A 17,188-nucleotide genomic window follows, 5' to 3' on the forward strand; every position below is an offset into this window, starting at 1 on the left:
CAAAGCTATGGTTTTTCCAGTAGTCATGTATGGATGCAAGAGTTGGACCATAAGGAAGGCTGAGGGCTGAAGAATTGATGCGTTTGAACTGTGGTGTTGGAGAAGACTCTTGAGAGTCCCTTGGACAGCAAGGACATCAAACCAGTCAATCCTAAAGGAAATCATTCCTGAACATTCATTGGAAGGACTGAAGCTGAAGCTCCATTACCTTTGGCACCTGATGCGAAGAGCCTACTCATTGGAAAAAAACCCTAATACTGGAAAAGACTGAAGGCAGGAGAAGAAGGGGGCAACAGGATGAGATGGTTGGATGGCATCACTGAATCAATGGCCATGATGCAGAGGCATCAGTGAGACCATGATAGGTAACATGGGGTCTGGGCACTTGTAAAGTTTACTCGTAGCCTTCGTATCTTCTTGAAATAAATTGCAGCTGTATCACTCCATCTTATAATGAATAGCTCCTGGGTATGCTTGAACTTGACTTGGTTGGTCTGTCAGTATTAAACTTATGATAGTGAATTGTGACCACATGATTACTTTGAAAATCCATGACAAACATAATCTCTTCCAGGGCCCAGTAGCATGCCAGGAGCTACTGTTTGAATGAGGTGCTGCAGAACCTTAAGGGTAAACACTGTGCTTCTCCTCTGGGACTTGACCAGAACTCTGTTTGGTGTCCTTTTATACCATAGAGGCCATGGTCCCATGGGTCTGCCACAATGCACGGCCCAAGTGGGAGGACTGCTTAGACTTCAGACTTACCTCTTGCAGGGCTCTTTCTTGTTCTGGGTTCCCTCAAAACCAGCAGTGTTAGTCACTCAGTCGTGTCCAACTCTTTGAGACCCCATGGACTGTAGCCCGCCAGGTTTCTCTGTCCATGGAATTCTGCAGGTAAGAATACTGGAGTGGGTTGCCATTCTCTCCATCAGGGGTCTTCCAAAGCCAGGGATCAAACCCAGGTCTCCTGCATGGCAGGCAGATTCTTTATTGTCTGAGCCACCAAGGAAGCCACTCTATCTTAGTAGTAGGAATTGCAAAGTACAATACTCACCTTTTACTTTGGAAGGCATGTCACCACATGCTCCAGGCCCCTGGGCCTCTAAAAACCAACCAAGGTGATAGGCTCCTGAAACTTGGCTGGTTTAGTAAAAGCATTCTTCAGAGGAACTTGGGTGACATATTACTAGAGGAGATATGGATTAAAAAAAAAAAACTGGTTTAAGTACATAAATATGCACCATAAATGATTATCTTATGCCATTTTTAAATTGAATAATAAATGTAAAATTATAATTGTTAATGGTCAACATATAGTTTTTAAAAAGAACTTTGCAAAAATAATTTTTGAATATATTTATTAATTAGATTACCAATATAATAAAACCATTTTGTCAGTCAATAGATATTTTAAACGAAACCCTGTATGTGAGACAGCAAAAGAGACACAGATGTATAGAACAGTCTTTTGGACTCTTTGGGAGAGGGAGGGGGGGATGATTTGGGAGAATGGCATTGAAACATGTATAATATCATATAAGAAACAAATTGCCAGTCCAGGTTCGATGCAGGATACAGGGTGCTTGGGGCTGGTGCACTGGGATGACCCAGAGGGATGGTATGGGGAGGGAGGTGGGAGGGGGGTTCAGGATCGGGAACACATATACACCCGTGGTAGATTCATGTTGATGTACGGCAAAACCAATACAATATTGTAAATTAATTAGCCTCTAATTAAAATAAATAAATTTAAATTTAAAAAAAGTGGTATCACTATCATTTACCCTTTTTTTAAAGATTATTTAGTTACTTATGGCTGTCCTGGGTCTTGTTGCTTTGCATGGGCTTTCCCTAGTTGCGGCCAGTGGGGGCTACTCTTGGTGCAGCACTCGGGCTCTTCACTGCAGTGACATCTCTTGCTGTGGGGCACAGGCTTTAGGGCACACAGGCTTCAGTAGTCGTGGCACATGGGTTCAGTACTTGCGGCTAACAGGCTGTAGAGTATAGACTCGATGGCTGTGGCACATGGGCCACGAGTTCAGCGGCATGTGGAATCTTCCCAGACTGGGGACTGAACCAGTGTCCCTTGCATTGGCAGGTAGATTCTTATCCACTGAACCACTAGGGAAGTCCTTAGGACTCTTAATTCTCAAGTGTCATGAATTGGATGGTAAATTTGGACCTCTATACTTGAACAGAATGGAGGCTGGTATAAGAGAAAGTTGAGATGGAGATAAAATTGGATATATGGCTATGTTGGTTCATTTCCTCACCACGTCTGTGCAACAGTGACATATACACAATTTAAATTATTGTTTAGGAGGAAAGTAGGGACTAGAAATAATGATCTACATGGTATCTGCTTGTGGAATATGGCCAAACTATGAGATTATCTGGATCAGCAGAGAACAGCATATAGTGTAAAAAGGGAAGAAAAAATTGGCCAAGTCCAGAGTTCAAGGATGACTTTCCAGCCCTCTAGAGAAAAACAAGTAGGAATAATTAGGGCAGAGCACAGATATCTGAAAACCTGAGTTCAAACCAGGTAGAGACAAGCTAAGGATCAAGTATACAGATATAAAACATGAATTCAGAGGTAGGGTGGAAACTCAGAAGTTAGAACACCAAGCCAAGCCTGAGAAGAGTGATGGCAGGAGAGACTTGATGCAGAGTTCTAGCCTTGAAGGAAAGGAAGGTGCCATTTTAGAAGGAAACAATTTGAAAATCAGAACCAGAACAAGGTCTATCTCCTAGCTTAAGGGTAGTAGGCAAGAATTTGATGCTGTGGTTTGACAATTTTTATGGAACAGAGCCAGGTATTGATTACACGATAAGATTCATTATTCTTCCTTCTTGCAGAATCCATGTGATGATAAAAGACACAAAGACATATGGTCCAGAGAGAAAACTTGCGACCACTTACCAAAATTCCTTGTGATCGGGCCACAAAAAACAGGTAAGACTAACCAACTGTGCAGTTTGTGGGGGTTTTTGCATTTGTTTGTCATGAAACACAATGTCATATAGTATTAGATTAAGTTTGCCTTGGTGAAATATTTAGACAGCCATTCAAGTTCATTATTGAATTTCTCTTCATCCCTATGGATCATCTTTATGCCATGGTCCTCAAAGGGACCCTAAAGTTGCTCATTTAATTAATTAAGACTTATGGACTAAATTTTTAAGTATGAATTTTAAAGCTGTTCAACAGACAACACACTTTTGACAACTCTGAGCTTATATGTCACAGTTGTGGTATCTGATTTTTAATTTCTACCCTTTTTTGTGGCTTTGCCTAATTAACTGCTGAATTAAATTATAAAAGAGAACTTTGGCTTCATTCAAACTATTTTATACTGCATATCAACCTTGAATTGGCTTTTTTTCAGAACCACTGTCATTATCACCTTCAAATATTCTACCTGTGTGGTTTGTTTGTTTCTTTGCTTGTTTTCAAATAATCTTTATGTATACATATGGTTTGGATTTATTTTCTGATGCACCTTAGGCTTATTAGGCAGCTTTTCCCCATGATATTTTCTCATGTGCTGAAGGACATGTGTATAACAATGCAGTAAAAGAGAGTGACAATATTTCGCCAATGAGATGACACTTTCAATTAGACTATTTTATACTTTCTTCAGCATGTGACAGCTTTATATACTTTGCTCATGTCCTGATTAATTAAACTTTTTATTGACTTGCTGTATTTTGAATTCACAACTCTGACTAGAAGCATTTTCATCAGTGAGTGCACAAGCCATAACACAAAACAAACAGTGACGATAAATAAGCCTGGCCCAGATGAAGATATTTGTAATACAAGCAAGTAGATCATTTTAAAGGTTGTGGGCAAAATTTCCAGACTATTAGATATTGGCTGTTGAAATCTTTTCTTCCTCCAGGAATATAAATTGCGTTGCAACAATAAGTTATATGTGTGCAGGGAGAGAAAAAATGCAGCGCGTATTTTCATATATATCACTTTTGTTATTGTTCTTGTTATTTAAAATGTTCATTAATTTTCCACCAACTCCCTCACAGCTGTTCTAACACTGGAATGATGACTAAAGAAAGAAAGCATTTCTATGTTGTAAAACTATGTTGAAATTTTAATTTAAAATCATATCTTCTATCATTTGTCATTGAATATTACTACTTCTTAGTTCTACTAGGACACTACAGGTTAGTAAGTATAAATCTAGTTTTCCTCTTTGCTGGTTGTATTTATAAAGACGATAACTTACACCTTTAGATTTTCATATTTGACCTACCAGTGTGGAAATGATAAAGCTTTTCGCTGATTTGAGCTTTCCCAAGATGAACAAACAAGTCAAAGAAATTGGATGATGATTTTTATATGCTATAAAAATGAAATCTCCTTAAGGGCATTTATTAAATTTTGCCCTGCCATTTCACTAGGAGCCACCATTCTGGATTTCCTAGGTGCCCTAAGACCTATTGTTACTTTCTTTATCTACACAGTTCTCTGTGATCTCTTCTTCCAGATGCCCAGCTGCTATCATTATTCTTCTGCCAGTCCACCTGTGTAGTTCATTCCAGGCTCTCCTAGGGTTGGGAAACCCAACGAAGTCTCCTGAGTGCACCATGTTACAAAAAGAAATAACCTTTTCCATAAGGGAAGTTTTGATTTATGAGAGCCAGTCATTTCATGGTCCTTCCTGCTATGGCCCTCAATTTCTGCCTTAACCTAGGTTTAGCTGTAACACTCATGCCTTCTGTGATGTCATCCACTCAGTGGTTAACGTCAGCCAGTCTGTTCAGCCTAGTGCCTCATTATCAGGCTTGTCAGGGTACGACAGTCAACTGCTGTCTTCCACAATCTTGCACCTCTCTTTCTGCCTTTCGGGAAATACTGAAATTTTTAAGGTACAATCTTGGAAAATGCTTCCTCCTGGAAGCCTTCCCTGATAGCCCAAGTCTAAATTACCCATTTTCTCATATATTGGAACAGCACTCTACTCTTTTCTCATCATGGGACCTTCCTCACCTGTTTACTTGACTCAAATCCACAAATACACTTAAAGTCTACTGAGGCCAGCAAATATGTTTTTCTTATCAAGAGTTATCACCAATCATTACTACAGCGAGTTGTTCAGAGTTGCACTGGTTGACATCTGTTGAATAGTTTGATTAACTTTAATTGATTTGAACATAGTATTAATTGAGGTTCAGGTACTGTGCTGGATGTTTTTGATACTTTAGCCACTCATCTGACTTCAGCAGGGAAATCTAATCACCCAATTTCTGAATTTCTCCCCTAGCTGTATCAACCTACTTAACTTTGACTATGTACTCAGATTAAATGAAATGTTTAGGTCAATAGAACCATGAAGACTAATATAAGAACACAAATCATTGCCACATGAAATGCACTTAACTGCTTTTTAGGAAATCACTTTGACACCGGAATGATTTGGTCTTGCATATTACTTTTTGAGCAAAAATTTTGATAAATATTTGTCTTAGGACTTCCCTGGTGGTCCAATGGTTACCACTCTGCACTTGCAGTGCAAGGGGGCCTGGATGCAATCCCTTGTTGAGGAAACTAAAATCCCATATGCTACTCCGCAAGCCTCCACCCATAATAATAATACAATATTTTTCTTGTCTTTTATTGCTATATAACCTTTTGTCTCCTTTTTTTTTTTGTAATAGGAACAACAGCACTTTATTTATTTCTTCTTATGCACCCTTCCATCATCAGCAATCTCCCCAGTCCCAAAACATTTGAAGAAGTCCAATTCTTTAATGGAAACAACTACCACAAGGGAATTGACTGGTAAGCAAAATAACAAAAAACAAAGTCCATTATTAGCACGTGCTCATTCACAGATGGGCAATTATAGGTGTATGCAAGGCATCTACATAATTACAGAATAAATTTGTTATGTTCAATTCTACCATAGTGAATTAAAAATTAATTTATAATGATGATATGTTTAATCAGTGTTGCCTATAATTTGATTTGGACAGTGCAATAATGATAATATTTTTCTGGTAAATTAATATGATTAAATAAAGAGGATTATGGAATATTTTCATCAGAATTATTCATAAGGATATTTAAAATTCTCCTTAAGCATATTATTATTTTACTGAGTCTAGAGGTTTTTTTTTTTTACTAAATACATAATTTGTCTTCACAACAATGCCTGAGAAAACAAATAAATCAAAAGGTTGTTTTCTTTTATACTCTGTGACTTGTATCTTCATTAAACACATAGATGGTAAATGTTGTATTGTAATCTAAGCTGATATTTGTCATGCAAATACCAGAGCGTTTCTAAAACCTTATTAATGCTAGTCACACAAGTGCATAAGAGGAAAATTACTTCGTACTTAATAAGTTATGAAAATTTTAAAATCACAATATTATCCCTAAACTAAAACAGAATAAACCTGATACTGTAACTGATGTTCACTCTGGTTTTTTTTTCCTAGCCATGTCCCAATTTTTAAGGAAAATATGGCCCTGATTTCCAAATCCCAAGTATATAAGGCAAATTCCCCCTGAGGTAAACTCCCTTCACTGCATACCTGGGTAGCATGTACTGATGGCTCAGTGGGTAAAGAATCCGCCTGCAATGCAGAGACCAAGGAAATGTGGATTGGATCCCTGGGTCAAGACAATCCCCTGGAGGAGGGCACGGCAACCCACTCCAGTATTCTTGCCTGAAAAATTCCATGGACAGAGGAGCCTGGTGGGCTACAGTCCAAAGTGTCGCAAAGAGTTGGACACGACTAAACAACTTAACATAGCATGTAATGTTATGTCAACATCACACGTGAATCTGTCCTCATGAAAAGCTCATTCTTTTAAGATGCAGCTAGGATGAGAGTGGGGCCAAGGCGATGGCAGTGAGCAGATTTGAGTTCCCATTATGAGTATCGACGTGTCCACTCTGCACCTAGGATAGCACTATTCTGTCTTATTTAAAAAGACTAAATGAATTTGGAAATTGCATGCAAGTTACTGAAGGCAGAGCAGCAATTTCCTCTTATCTGTGGGCTCAAATGGAATGCAAATTGTTAAGCAGGAATATAGATGAGACTTTTCACCACTTCACATTTGGGAAACATAATAACAAATGTCAAAGAGGAAAATAAGTATCTTATATGAATTCTTAATTGCTCTCATTATTTATTTCTAGAACATTTGAGGGTTAGAGAAGTGGTGAGCTGTAAGGAGGGTTACACACATAATTAATGCCTTGCACTGAAATAACCTCTGAACATATTGATTCTATAACCTACACACAGAGGACTGTTCCGACAGCATATGGAGGAGTGAACATGCCGAGGCTCCGCAGGATCAACTGGCAGGAAATATCTCCTTAATTACTCTAGATAGACTATAATGTGTTCACATTGCTATACACACTACAAATTATGCAGAAGTTAAAAAGGAGGAAAGCAGCTATGCCCTAATCTGTCTAGTATTTTATAGCTATTCTGACTTACACATTTTCCTCTTTTGTGCACTTTAATCTCAATTTAAGAATTTAGCATTCAAGTATGCAAACATAAATTTACTATTTTAAAATATTTACTAGGCAATATGGTGTAATTTGCTGTTTGCCAAGGGTGAACTTAACTTCTTTAGATTTGGCTTTCAATAGCACAGAACATCAACCCAAATTTAAAGAATTTTCCCTCCGTTCCTTAGCAACCTACCCATTCCATCTCACTCTTTCGCCTGCCCTAAATAGCCCATTAGAACAGTAATACCTGGGATTGTTTTCACTTTCAGAGTGTACAGAATAGTCCCTATTTTAACTATTATAATATCAATAATTAAAAATGTATATAAATGGATGTAAAAATGTTTAAATAATTTCCTGTCCATAGTATGGTAGGAAACAATTAGACCTCAAATTAATTAATTGTCTTTCTCTGCCTTCAGGTATATGGACTTTTTTCCTACTCCATCCAACATTACAAGTGACTTTCTATTTGAAAAGAGTGCTAATTACTTCCATTCAGAAGAGGCTCCCAAACGAGCTGCATCTCTGGTCCCCAAGGCCAAGATCATCACCATCCTCATTGACCCTTCGGATAGGGCATACTCTTGGTACCAGGTATGAAGCAGTAAAAAATATCGTTAAAAGCATTTGGTGGTAACTTGAATATAAGCAATGGTGAATTACTAAAGTCCAGATGTATTCAACAGTCAAATGTTAAAAGAGCTATACAAACAAGCAAAAACTATGAGAAATAAGAGCTAATATCTAATTCATATCAATTTGGGCAAGGAATTTCAAGCATAACATAATAGAAAAAAAATCAAAACATTAAGAGATTGAACCATGTAAGCATGTAAAATGTTGGTCTGTCATAATTAACAAACTTAAGTATCCAAGTAGACCATCTTTAGCAATACATGGTAAAGGGCTTAGTTCCCTTAATTTGTGGAAAAAAAAAAAACTTCCTGCAAATTGTTAAAAATAAATAAATAGTAGAAAAATGAGGAAATAAACAAAAGACATAGATATATGATTTACATACACACACACACAAATCCAACTGCACAATTTCTGTGTAAGAATGATCAACCCAATTATTTATCAACAAAATATAAAATCAAAATGGTACTCATAAATATCATCCTAGCATCCTGTTACTCTTATTCTCTCTGCTGACAAGGGTGTCATAATAAAGATGCTCAAACGTTCCAATAGAAGGATATATATGGAGATGTTTTTTGAAAACTGATGACAGTTATCAAACAGTTTGTAAAGATACTTTTGTGGTATGATTCCTCTTCTGGGAGCAGCCATAAGAAAACCTCAAAAGGATTAAAAATATATATCCTTTTTTATTCATCAGGGTACTAATCATAATAACAAAAGGAAAAGGAAATATCCAACAATATAGAATTGTGTCACACCAAAATGGAGTCTTCTTCAGCATTTAATGCTGGTTTTAATCCATAGAATGATAATTAAAACATTGTGTTCATTCTAATATGTGAATAGTAGTTTTAGTCGATCAATCCTGTCTGACTCTTTGTGACCCCACAGACTATAACCTGCCAGGCTCCTCTGTCCACGGGATGCTCCAGGCAAGAATAGTGGAGTGGGTGGCCATTCCCTTCTCCAGAGGATCTTCTCAACCCAGGAATCGAACCCAGGTCTCCTACATTGCAGGCAGATTCTTAACTGTCTGAGTTACAGGGAAGTCCTAATAGATACTGATCCAATATATCTCATTAGAAATTTTGAAAGCACTGTGAGGAAGCATGAAAGGTGCTATAAGAGCAGTCTGGAGAAATAAACTTTAGACTTAAAACTGAAGGACAAGTAGGTATTGAGTGAGGCAGAGGGAGACTGGACAAGAGAGAAACTATGTGTAGTCCACTGGGTACAAAGAACCACAGCATAGCTAAAGAACTAAAAACAAAGTCCATGTGATTAGAAAGCAAAGCCAAGGAGAACATCTGCAGGAGATGAGCCTGAGAGGCACATGGGAACTGGAAGCCAAGTGGGAGACCAAGTGGCCACCATTCCTTGAGCAATCAAAGTGAGGTGAAAGTGAAAGTCACTCAGCCATGTCCGACTCTTTCTGACCCCATGGACTATACAAGTCCATGGAATTCTCCAGGAGTGGGTAGCCTTTCCCTTCTCCAGGGGATCTTCCCAACCCAGGGATTGAACCCAGGTCTTTTTGCATTGCAGGCGGATTCTTTACCAACTGAGGCACGAGGGAAGCCCAAGAATACTGGAGTGGGTAGCCTATCCCTTCTTCAGCAGAATTTCCCAACCCAGGAATCCAACCGGGGTCTCCTGCATTGCGGGTGGATTCTTTACCAACTGAGCTACCGGGGAAGCCCTGAGTGATCAAAAGCCTTTTAAAAGTGTTAAGCCAGTGTGTAACTACCAGAATTTCTTTTAGAAAACATGATACTATCTATCTTTGAAGAATGGATTGGAGTGGAAGAAATGACCACTCAGAGAAATCAATTAGAGGCTGTAGCAATAGTCCTGCTGAGAAATGGCGGTAACAAGGACAAAAATAGGAAGCAGAAACTAGGTGAGGCATAAAGTATCAAGAAATCTTTAGGGATTAAAATCAATAGAACCTGGTTATAAAACAGTGTCAAGAATAACTCGAATTTCCAGTCTGGGCAACTAGATGATAAGCATATATTCCCATGAAAAAGTACTGAAAAAGGATACAGGCATTGTGTGGGGATGGGGAAGGCTAAAGATGTGACATAGATGGAGATCAGGAGCTTATGGAATCACTGTCACACGAAAAGCAATAGTAGAGGTCGCTGGTGCTCTGGGGAGAGGTCTGAGCAGGAGACAGAAATTTGCAACTGAGAGGCCAAACGCAAAATCTGGTGAAATCATCTAAGGAAAATGTTTAGAGGAGAAAAGTATAGAAAAGAATGAGGCAGCCAGAGGGGTAGAAGAAAAAGTCAGCGGTGTCATGACACCAAATACTAGGAAAAGAGCACAACCAAATGAAGGATCAAACGGCTGCTAAGAAATCAGACACCATGGACTGCAGCCTACCAGGCTTCTCCATCCATGGGATTTTCCAGGCAAGAGTACTGGAGTGGGGTGCCATTGCCTTCTCTGAGAAATCAGACAAGCAGGCAAAATAAGGCCTGAATTATTTTCACTCAGTCGAAAGATGGGGGAAGAAGTAAAACCTTTAACAAACAAGAATCCATGCACAGCAGTCTGGATGGGTCAAGGAAGGTGTTTTCTGTGGTGGTGATTTGAATAATAATGAGAAACTTTCAAAGGAAGAGAGCAGTTAAAGGCCCCCCAGGGGAAAATGGGAAATCAACCCTGGGAGGATCCAAACTTCATATCACAAGGGTGAAGGGCTCAGTCTTTGCGGCCTCATGGACTATACAGTCCATGCAACATTCCAGGCCAGAATACTGGAGTGGGTAGCCTTTCCCTTCTCCAGGGGATCTTCCCAACCCAGGGACCGGACCCAAGTCTCCTACACTGAAAGCAGGTTCTTTACCAACTGAGCCACAAGGGCAAGAAACAGCTTAGATGGGAGGCAGCACTCCTTTTACAGAGTCTTACTTTTCTTGTGCTGGGTCCATCCTGGCTGTCAGATGAGTCTATGTGCTCCATTTCAGAAACATATTTTCAAAGCATTAAACTATATAATATTACAAAGGAAACAAGTGTATAGAAGTATAATTATCAAATCAGTATATACCAATATATCAGAAGTATAATGATCAAGTTTGCTACTTTTAAAAGTAACATCATTAAATGGCAAGATCTAATGCTGGGGATAATACTACTGTTTGAAGCAGTGATGAGCATAAACAACTTTTGATAGAACTGAAAGACCTATAATGTGATATAAAAGAATTGATTCTTATTGGTGGTAAAATCACAGGTACAATAACTGCTAAATTTTATTTAAAAGTTACTAAAAATAAAGAGGCATCTTCTTTTTTTGCAGATCCAAGTTCTAAAGTCCTCTCAGTTCTATCAGTGGGTATCTATTAAGAACCCCTGCACTGAAACTTAAGGGAGGAAAAGTGTATAAATGTACATGCTGGTAAATTTGGAGGTCTGGGATAGAGAAATTAAAGTGACTATGACTGTCTCTTTTATTTTAGAAAGTTGAGAATGAATTAACGTAGGAAAAAGAGAGGGATAATTTGGGAGGCAGTAGTTTGAGGAGCAAAAAGAGAGGGTGTGAATTCTTGGTACAGGAATGAGATAAACTTGACCAGAGAAATGTAAAATTGTTTACTGCAATGAACACCTAATTAAAGTTGATGCTCTTGAATGTATGGTGATAACAATCTATATGTACTAAAAACCAATGAATATGAATGTATACATAAATTAATGCCAAAATAAAGAAGATTAAAACATTTAATAACATTTTTAAATAACATGTAATTTTTATTTTTCCTTTTTTCTCTTGGCTTTTCAAATTTTTTTCAATAAACATATGTTGCTGAGAACAAATAGCAATGGACAGAAAAATATGGTTCTGCAAACTGAGATTGCAAGAGGTTGGGGACTGAAGTGGAACACTTGTCTTGGGAGCAAAATCCAGAAATTATTAGTAGAATCCATGAGTCAGTGACTCTCTCAAGATACAAAAATGTGTCTTTCTCACTTTATCAAAATTCATGTTGCAAAGCAAGATAATTTTTTTAATTGTGCCAAAAATACTGAGATGTTAAGTCTTAATGAAACATTTTGAATGTGAATACATGGGGCAAAGTATTGCACATTTTCCTGGCAGAAAGCACAATCACTACTCAGAACAGATTTATATGAATCTTTTTATTTCCACATGGATTCAATCATTTTTTAAAAAAAGAGAAACTATGCCTCTTTTTTCAAGTAAATTCTTTGAACATACACATTTGAAAGGAATAATTTTTTTCTGATAATACTTTTTACTGCTATATTGCTAAGAGTAGGTTCCCCAGACCACTGTACATTTCAAAATAATGCAACCTATTACTTAGCCAGCCCTGTCTCTTCAGTAAGTACCATAAATCTGAAGCTTGACAGGTATAATTCAGAAACTCCTACAAATGTCACCTGCCACTTTAATTTCTACCCCACATTTTTATAATGGGCCTCACAGAGGACCTGCAGTGCTATTTTTTCCAGTTCTTTTGTGACTTCTGGTCATATTTTTATGCTAATCTTTTTCATTGCATGAATATAAAAAAGTTGATGCTAGACTGGTGTAAGTCAATATAAAGCAGAATAGGTACAATTCCATATTATCACAGTGTGAAGTAAAAATGTTAGCATTACTTTATTAATAATGCACAGGGTATATTTATATTTATTCAAGTTATGTTGTTTCTACACCTTATATTAAGTAAATATATTATGTAGTCTCTATGTATATAGCATTTACAGAGAAGGTCAATAAATATACAATTATGAGAGAGGTTCAAAAGTTTTATTTCTACCCATCTACCACTCTTTGCTGCTGCTGCTGCTAAGTCGTTTCAATCATGTCTGACTCTGTGTGACCCCATAGACGGCAGCTCACCAGGCTCCTCTGTCCCTGGGATTCTCCAGGCAAGAAAACTGGAGTGGGTTGCCATTTCCTTCTCCACTACCACTCACTAGTTACTCTTTAACCATCCATCAGTTAATCATCTTTACTTTCTTAGTAGTTTTTATTTCTAACATATATGGGGCCTCAGTTCAGTTCAGTTGCTCGGTCGTGTCCGACTCTTTGCAACCCCATGAATCGCAGCACGCCAGGCCTCCCTGTCCATCACCAGCTCCCGGAGTTCACTCAGACTCACGTCCATTGAGTCAGTGATGCCATCCAGCCACCTCATCCTCTGTTGTCCCCTTCTCCTCCTGCCCCCAATCCCTCCCAGCGTCAGGGTCTTTTCCAATGAGTCAACTCTTCGCATGAGGTGGCCAAAGTACTGGAGTTTCAGCTTTAGCATCATTCCTTCCAATGAACCCCCAGGACTGGTCTTCTTTAGGATGGACTGGTTGGATCTCCTTGCAGCTCAAGGGACTCTCAAGAGTCTTCTCCAACATCACAGTTCAAAAGCATCAATTCTTCACCACTCAGCTTTCTTCACAGTCCAACTCTCACATCCATACATGACCACTGGAAAAACCATAGCCTTGACTAGATGGACCTTTGTTGGCAAAGTAATGTCTCTGCTTTTGAATATGCTATCTAGGTTGGTTATATAGGGCCTACTATTACATAATTCTATCAGGCTGTGATATACTTCCAAACTTATCCTGTAGTAAATTTTCTTTAAGTTCACTTTGAGATATCTTGCAAAAGCAATTCATCCATTCCCACACACCTCATTCATCTTCACTCAGATTTACTTTAAAGTTCTTCTGTTTCCACATTAATTTTTTTTCTGCTTATCAAAATCTTTCTCACTATATTTTAGCTCAAAAGCTTCAATCACTAAAAAATACCTTCACATTTCATTCTGAACTGATCACTTATTGGTCTGGCTATCACAGCAAAAAACTTATACCTCTATCATACATATGACTTTATCACAATCTGTTGATTTGTTGCTTTCCATATAAGGTTTTCATTTCTTTGAAGATAGCATTTTGTCTTACCTATATCTTTTTATCTCTATAATCTATTGCAGTTCTTTATTCTGGCAAGGATCTTGATAAATGCTTGTGAAATTATATTGACTTGTGTTGGGCTTTTGAACTTGACCAATGATGGTTGGATGTGAAGGACTCAGAGGATTTGGTACTAAAAAGCAGCCTAGTGAATTCATATTTAGGAATTAGCAGAGTTAGGTGGAAGCCCTTGGGAGGGAAAAAGCAAAGTGCCTTGGGCAACATCAACATGAATGTGACACCTAAACAAGTGTTATAGACACCTGTCTTCTCTGTACACATAGCACCTGCCACACAGGGATATTGGGGAATTGTCAGAACTTGCCGGAGCGGCTGTAACCAAACAAGAGCACAGTAATGTGGAAGCCAGCCCCCGCCAGTTGAAGTCTGTTTTCATCAGGCTTGATTCATCTGGTCCCTGACATCTTTTCACTTCTAATCAGATCCATGGAGAAAATCCTTGTACTCTGTCTCTTGTCTTGCCCCTAAATATTTTATACGTGAAGACAGCTACAGGCTTACATGAATGCCACTTGATATGTATAGAAGGCTTATACTCTAGAGAAGCCATATGCCAATGCCTCGGTTTCAATATAGCGTGTACTTTTCACCTTGTTTCTCATTCTAAAATCAAGTAATCATTTTTCATTACTTTTTTGGAATAAAAGACACACACACTCATCCACACATCAAACACATACAGGCACACATACGTTTGCAGGCATAGTGATTGATTTTACAACTAACTTTCTTGTTAAAGCACCAAAGATCACATGAAGATCCAGCTGCCCTGAGGTTTAATTTCTATGAAGTTATCACAACAGGACATTGGGCCCCATCTGACCTGAAAACTTTGCAGAGGAGATGTCTAATACCTGGCTGGTATGCGGTCCACATAGAAAGATGGCTCACTTACTTTGCTACTTCTCAGGTAATGTCGTGAAATGAATTTCTTCGGTTTATTGTATCATGACAGTGTTGCACTGACAAACAGAAAATATAAATTAACATTGCCACAGATAGCAATTTATTATCAGAGATGATCATACCTGAGGAAGAAATGTGGCTTTTTACATTTCTAATGGCAGTGGTAGTACTACAATGTTAAGTGACTATGAAACACGTTCTTGGGATCTTGTCCTCACACAGGAGGCTTCACGTGCTTCATAGGCAGTAACCAATAGCAGAACTGCCAGTTAAATGGAACATCTATTGAACTCCATGTGCAAATACCCATGCATCACCTATCCCATGGAACTCTTATGAGAAAAGAAGGCCATGGAGTAGACTGTCAAAATGGGAAGAACCTGGGATAGAACAGGAAATAAGGATTTGAGGAAAGTGTCCACATCCTTTATCTTCTTCATTCCTGTTCGGCTCACAACCATGTGAGTTCTCTGCCACAGTTTGTAAGGAGAATAGATGGGTAATTTTCATCTGTATGTCCATTATTTCTAAGCCCTTCACTCTAAAATTAACTCATGGGACTTCATAGTTTGGATAATTTCCTGATTACAGAACAGATGGAAAATCGTGTTTCTACTGCACTACTGAATCAAGAAAGTGTCAATGTCTATTTCTAATTTACAATCACATTAGTTAAGGGTTATGAATAATGCCTTTGGCAAACTTTGTTGTTTTATTTGGAAGGACATCAGAATAGTAAATATGCATATGTATGCTAAAGAGTGCATATTTTCTTTCTATTCACACTGATCTAATTGATTAACATCCTACCAGGTCAAGGGAGACAGATCACTCTACCTAATATAGTTTTGTTCTTCATAGAGTGACTATTTTTGACTCTACAGTTGCTAATTATTGATGGACAGCAGCTGAGATCTGACCCAGCTACTGTGATGGATGAAGTCCAGAAGTTTCTGGGAGTTACACCTCATTATAATTACTCTGAAGCACTAACGTGAGTCTATTCTCATGCTTGATTTCATTTCCATTATTTGCCATCATAAATTATCACTGGTAGGTGTGTATATAGCATCATTAATACTAGCTATGAATTTATACATCATTATGCTTCTCAAAAGCAGTCAAAGGAATGTCCTCATTATTCATGTAGTACATCCCTTTCGAATACCAGGATATTTTATTGGCTAAGAACATGCCTATAGAACACCTTATAGCCATTTTATATATCACAAATTTCCCTTTTTGTGAGCTCTTTCCCAACACAAGTTTATGTAAATGTTTTACATGCCTACTCTGTGCAGAAAGTGTCCTAGGAATGGAGGTTACAGAGGTGAAACAGATGATCTTTATCTCCAAATAATTTGCACGTTAGAAATAAAATGTTGATGGCCACGATTAGCCCTATGAAAATGAATAGTATTTCAGGCAGAACTGGGAAAGGGATGCATTCATGTTTTACTCTGTATTTATTACATTGTGTATAACCAAAAATAATCATGTATAACATTGCAGTGGTCTATTATTGTACAGTAAACCTCCCAAAACCTACCAGCATGTAACCGTAGCCATTTTCTTATGTTCATGGATCCTGTGGGCTGGGAATTTAGACAGGACATAGCCAAGACAACTTGTCTCTGGTCAAAATACCTGGGACCATATCTGGGAAGACATGAATATCTAGGTATGACTTGAATGGCTGGAGACTGGAGTTTTCTGAAGGCTTCTTCACTCACATCTTTGGCTCTTAGACTGGATAGCTCAAAGCTGAGCTCAATAGGAGGAGATCTCTCTGGGTGGCTTTCTTGCAGTGAGCATCCTAAGTCACTTCAGTCATGTCCAACTCTTTGGAACTCCGTGGACTATAGCCCCCCAGGCTCCTCTGCCTATGGGATTCTCCAGGCAAGAATACAGGAGTGGGTAGCCTTGCCCTCCTGCAGGGGATCTTAGGCCCCCTGGGATCGAACATTGGCAGGCAGGTCTTTACCACTCGCACCTCCTGGTAGAGACTGTGTGTTCTGAGAGGGAACGAGATGTGGAGGGAACACGGTTCAAGGCCTTCTCTGACCTAGCCTTGCAAGTCACGCAGCATCACTTACACCATATTCTGTTGATTGCAAGCAAGGCACTAAAGCCAGTCCAAACCCACGGGG

General features: G+C 38.5%; 1 protein-coding gene across 1 annotated transcript in view; it reads left to right on the top strand.

Moving 5' to 3' along the window:
• The window catches only part of NDST4 (N-deacetylase and N-sulfotransferase 4), a 277,966-nt gene that overhangs the window by 251,709 nt on the left and 9,069 nt on the right, over positions 1–17,188 (top strand). The window contains exons 7-11 of the mRNA NM_001192673.1: positions 2,860–2,956; positions 5,680–5,803; positions 7,928–8,102; positions 14,872–15,042; positions 15,923–16,032. Coding sequence (NP_001179602.1) covers positions 2,860–2,956; positions 5,680–5,803; positions 7,928–8,102; positions 14,872–15,042; positions 15,923–16,032 — 677 coding nt within the window. The remainder of the gene's footprint in view (positions 1–2,859; positions 2,957–5,679; positions 5,804–7,927; positions 8,103–14,871; positions 15,043–15,922; positions 16,033–17,188) is intronic.

Source organism: Bos taurus, chromosome 6, assembly GCF_002263795.3.
Source record: "Bos taurus isolate L1 Dominette 01449 registration number 42190680 breed Hereford chromosome 6, ARS-UCD2.0, whole genome shotgun sequence".
Taxonomy (NCBI): Eukaryota; Metazoa; Chordata; class Mammalia; order Artiodactyla; family Bovidae; genus Bos; species Bos taurus.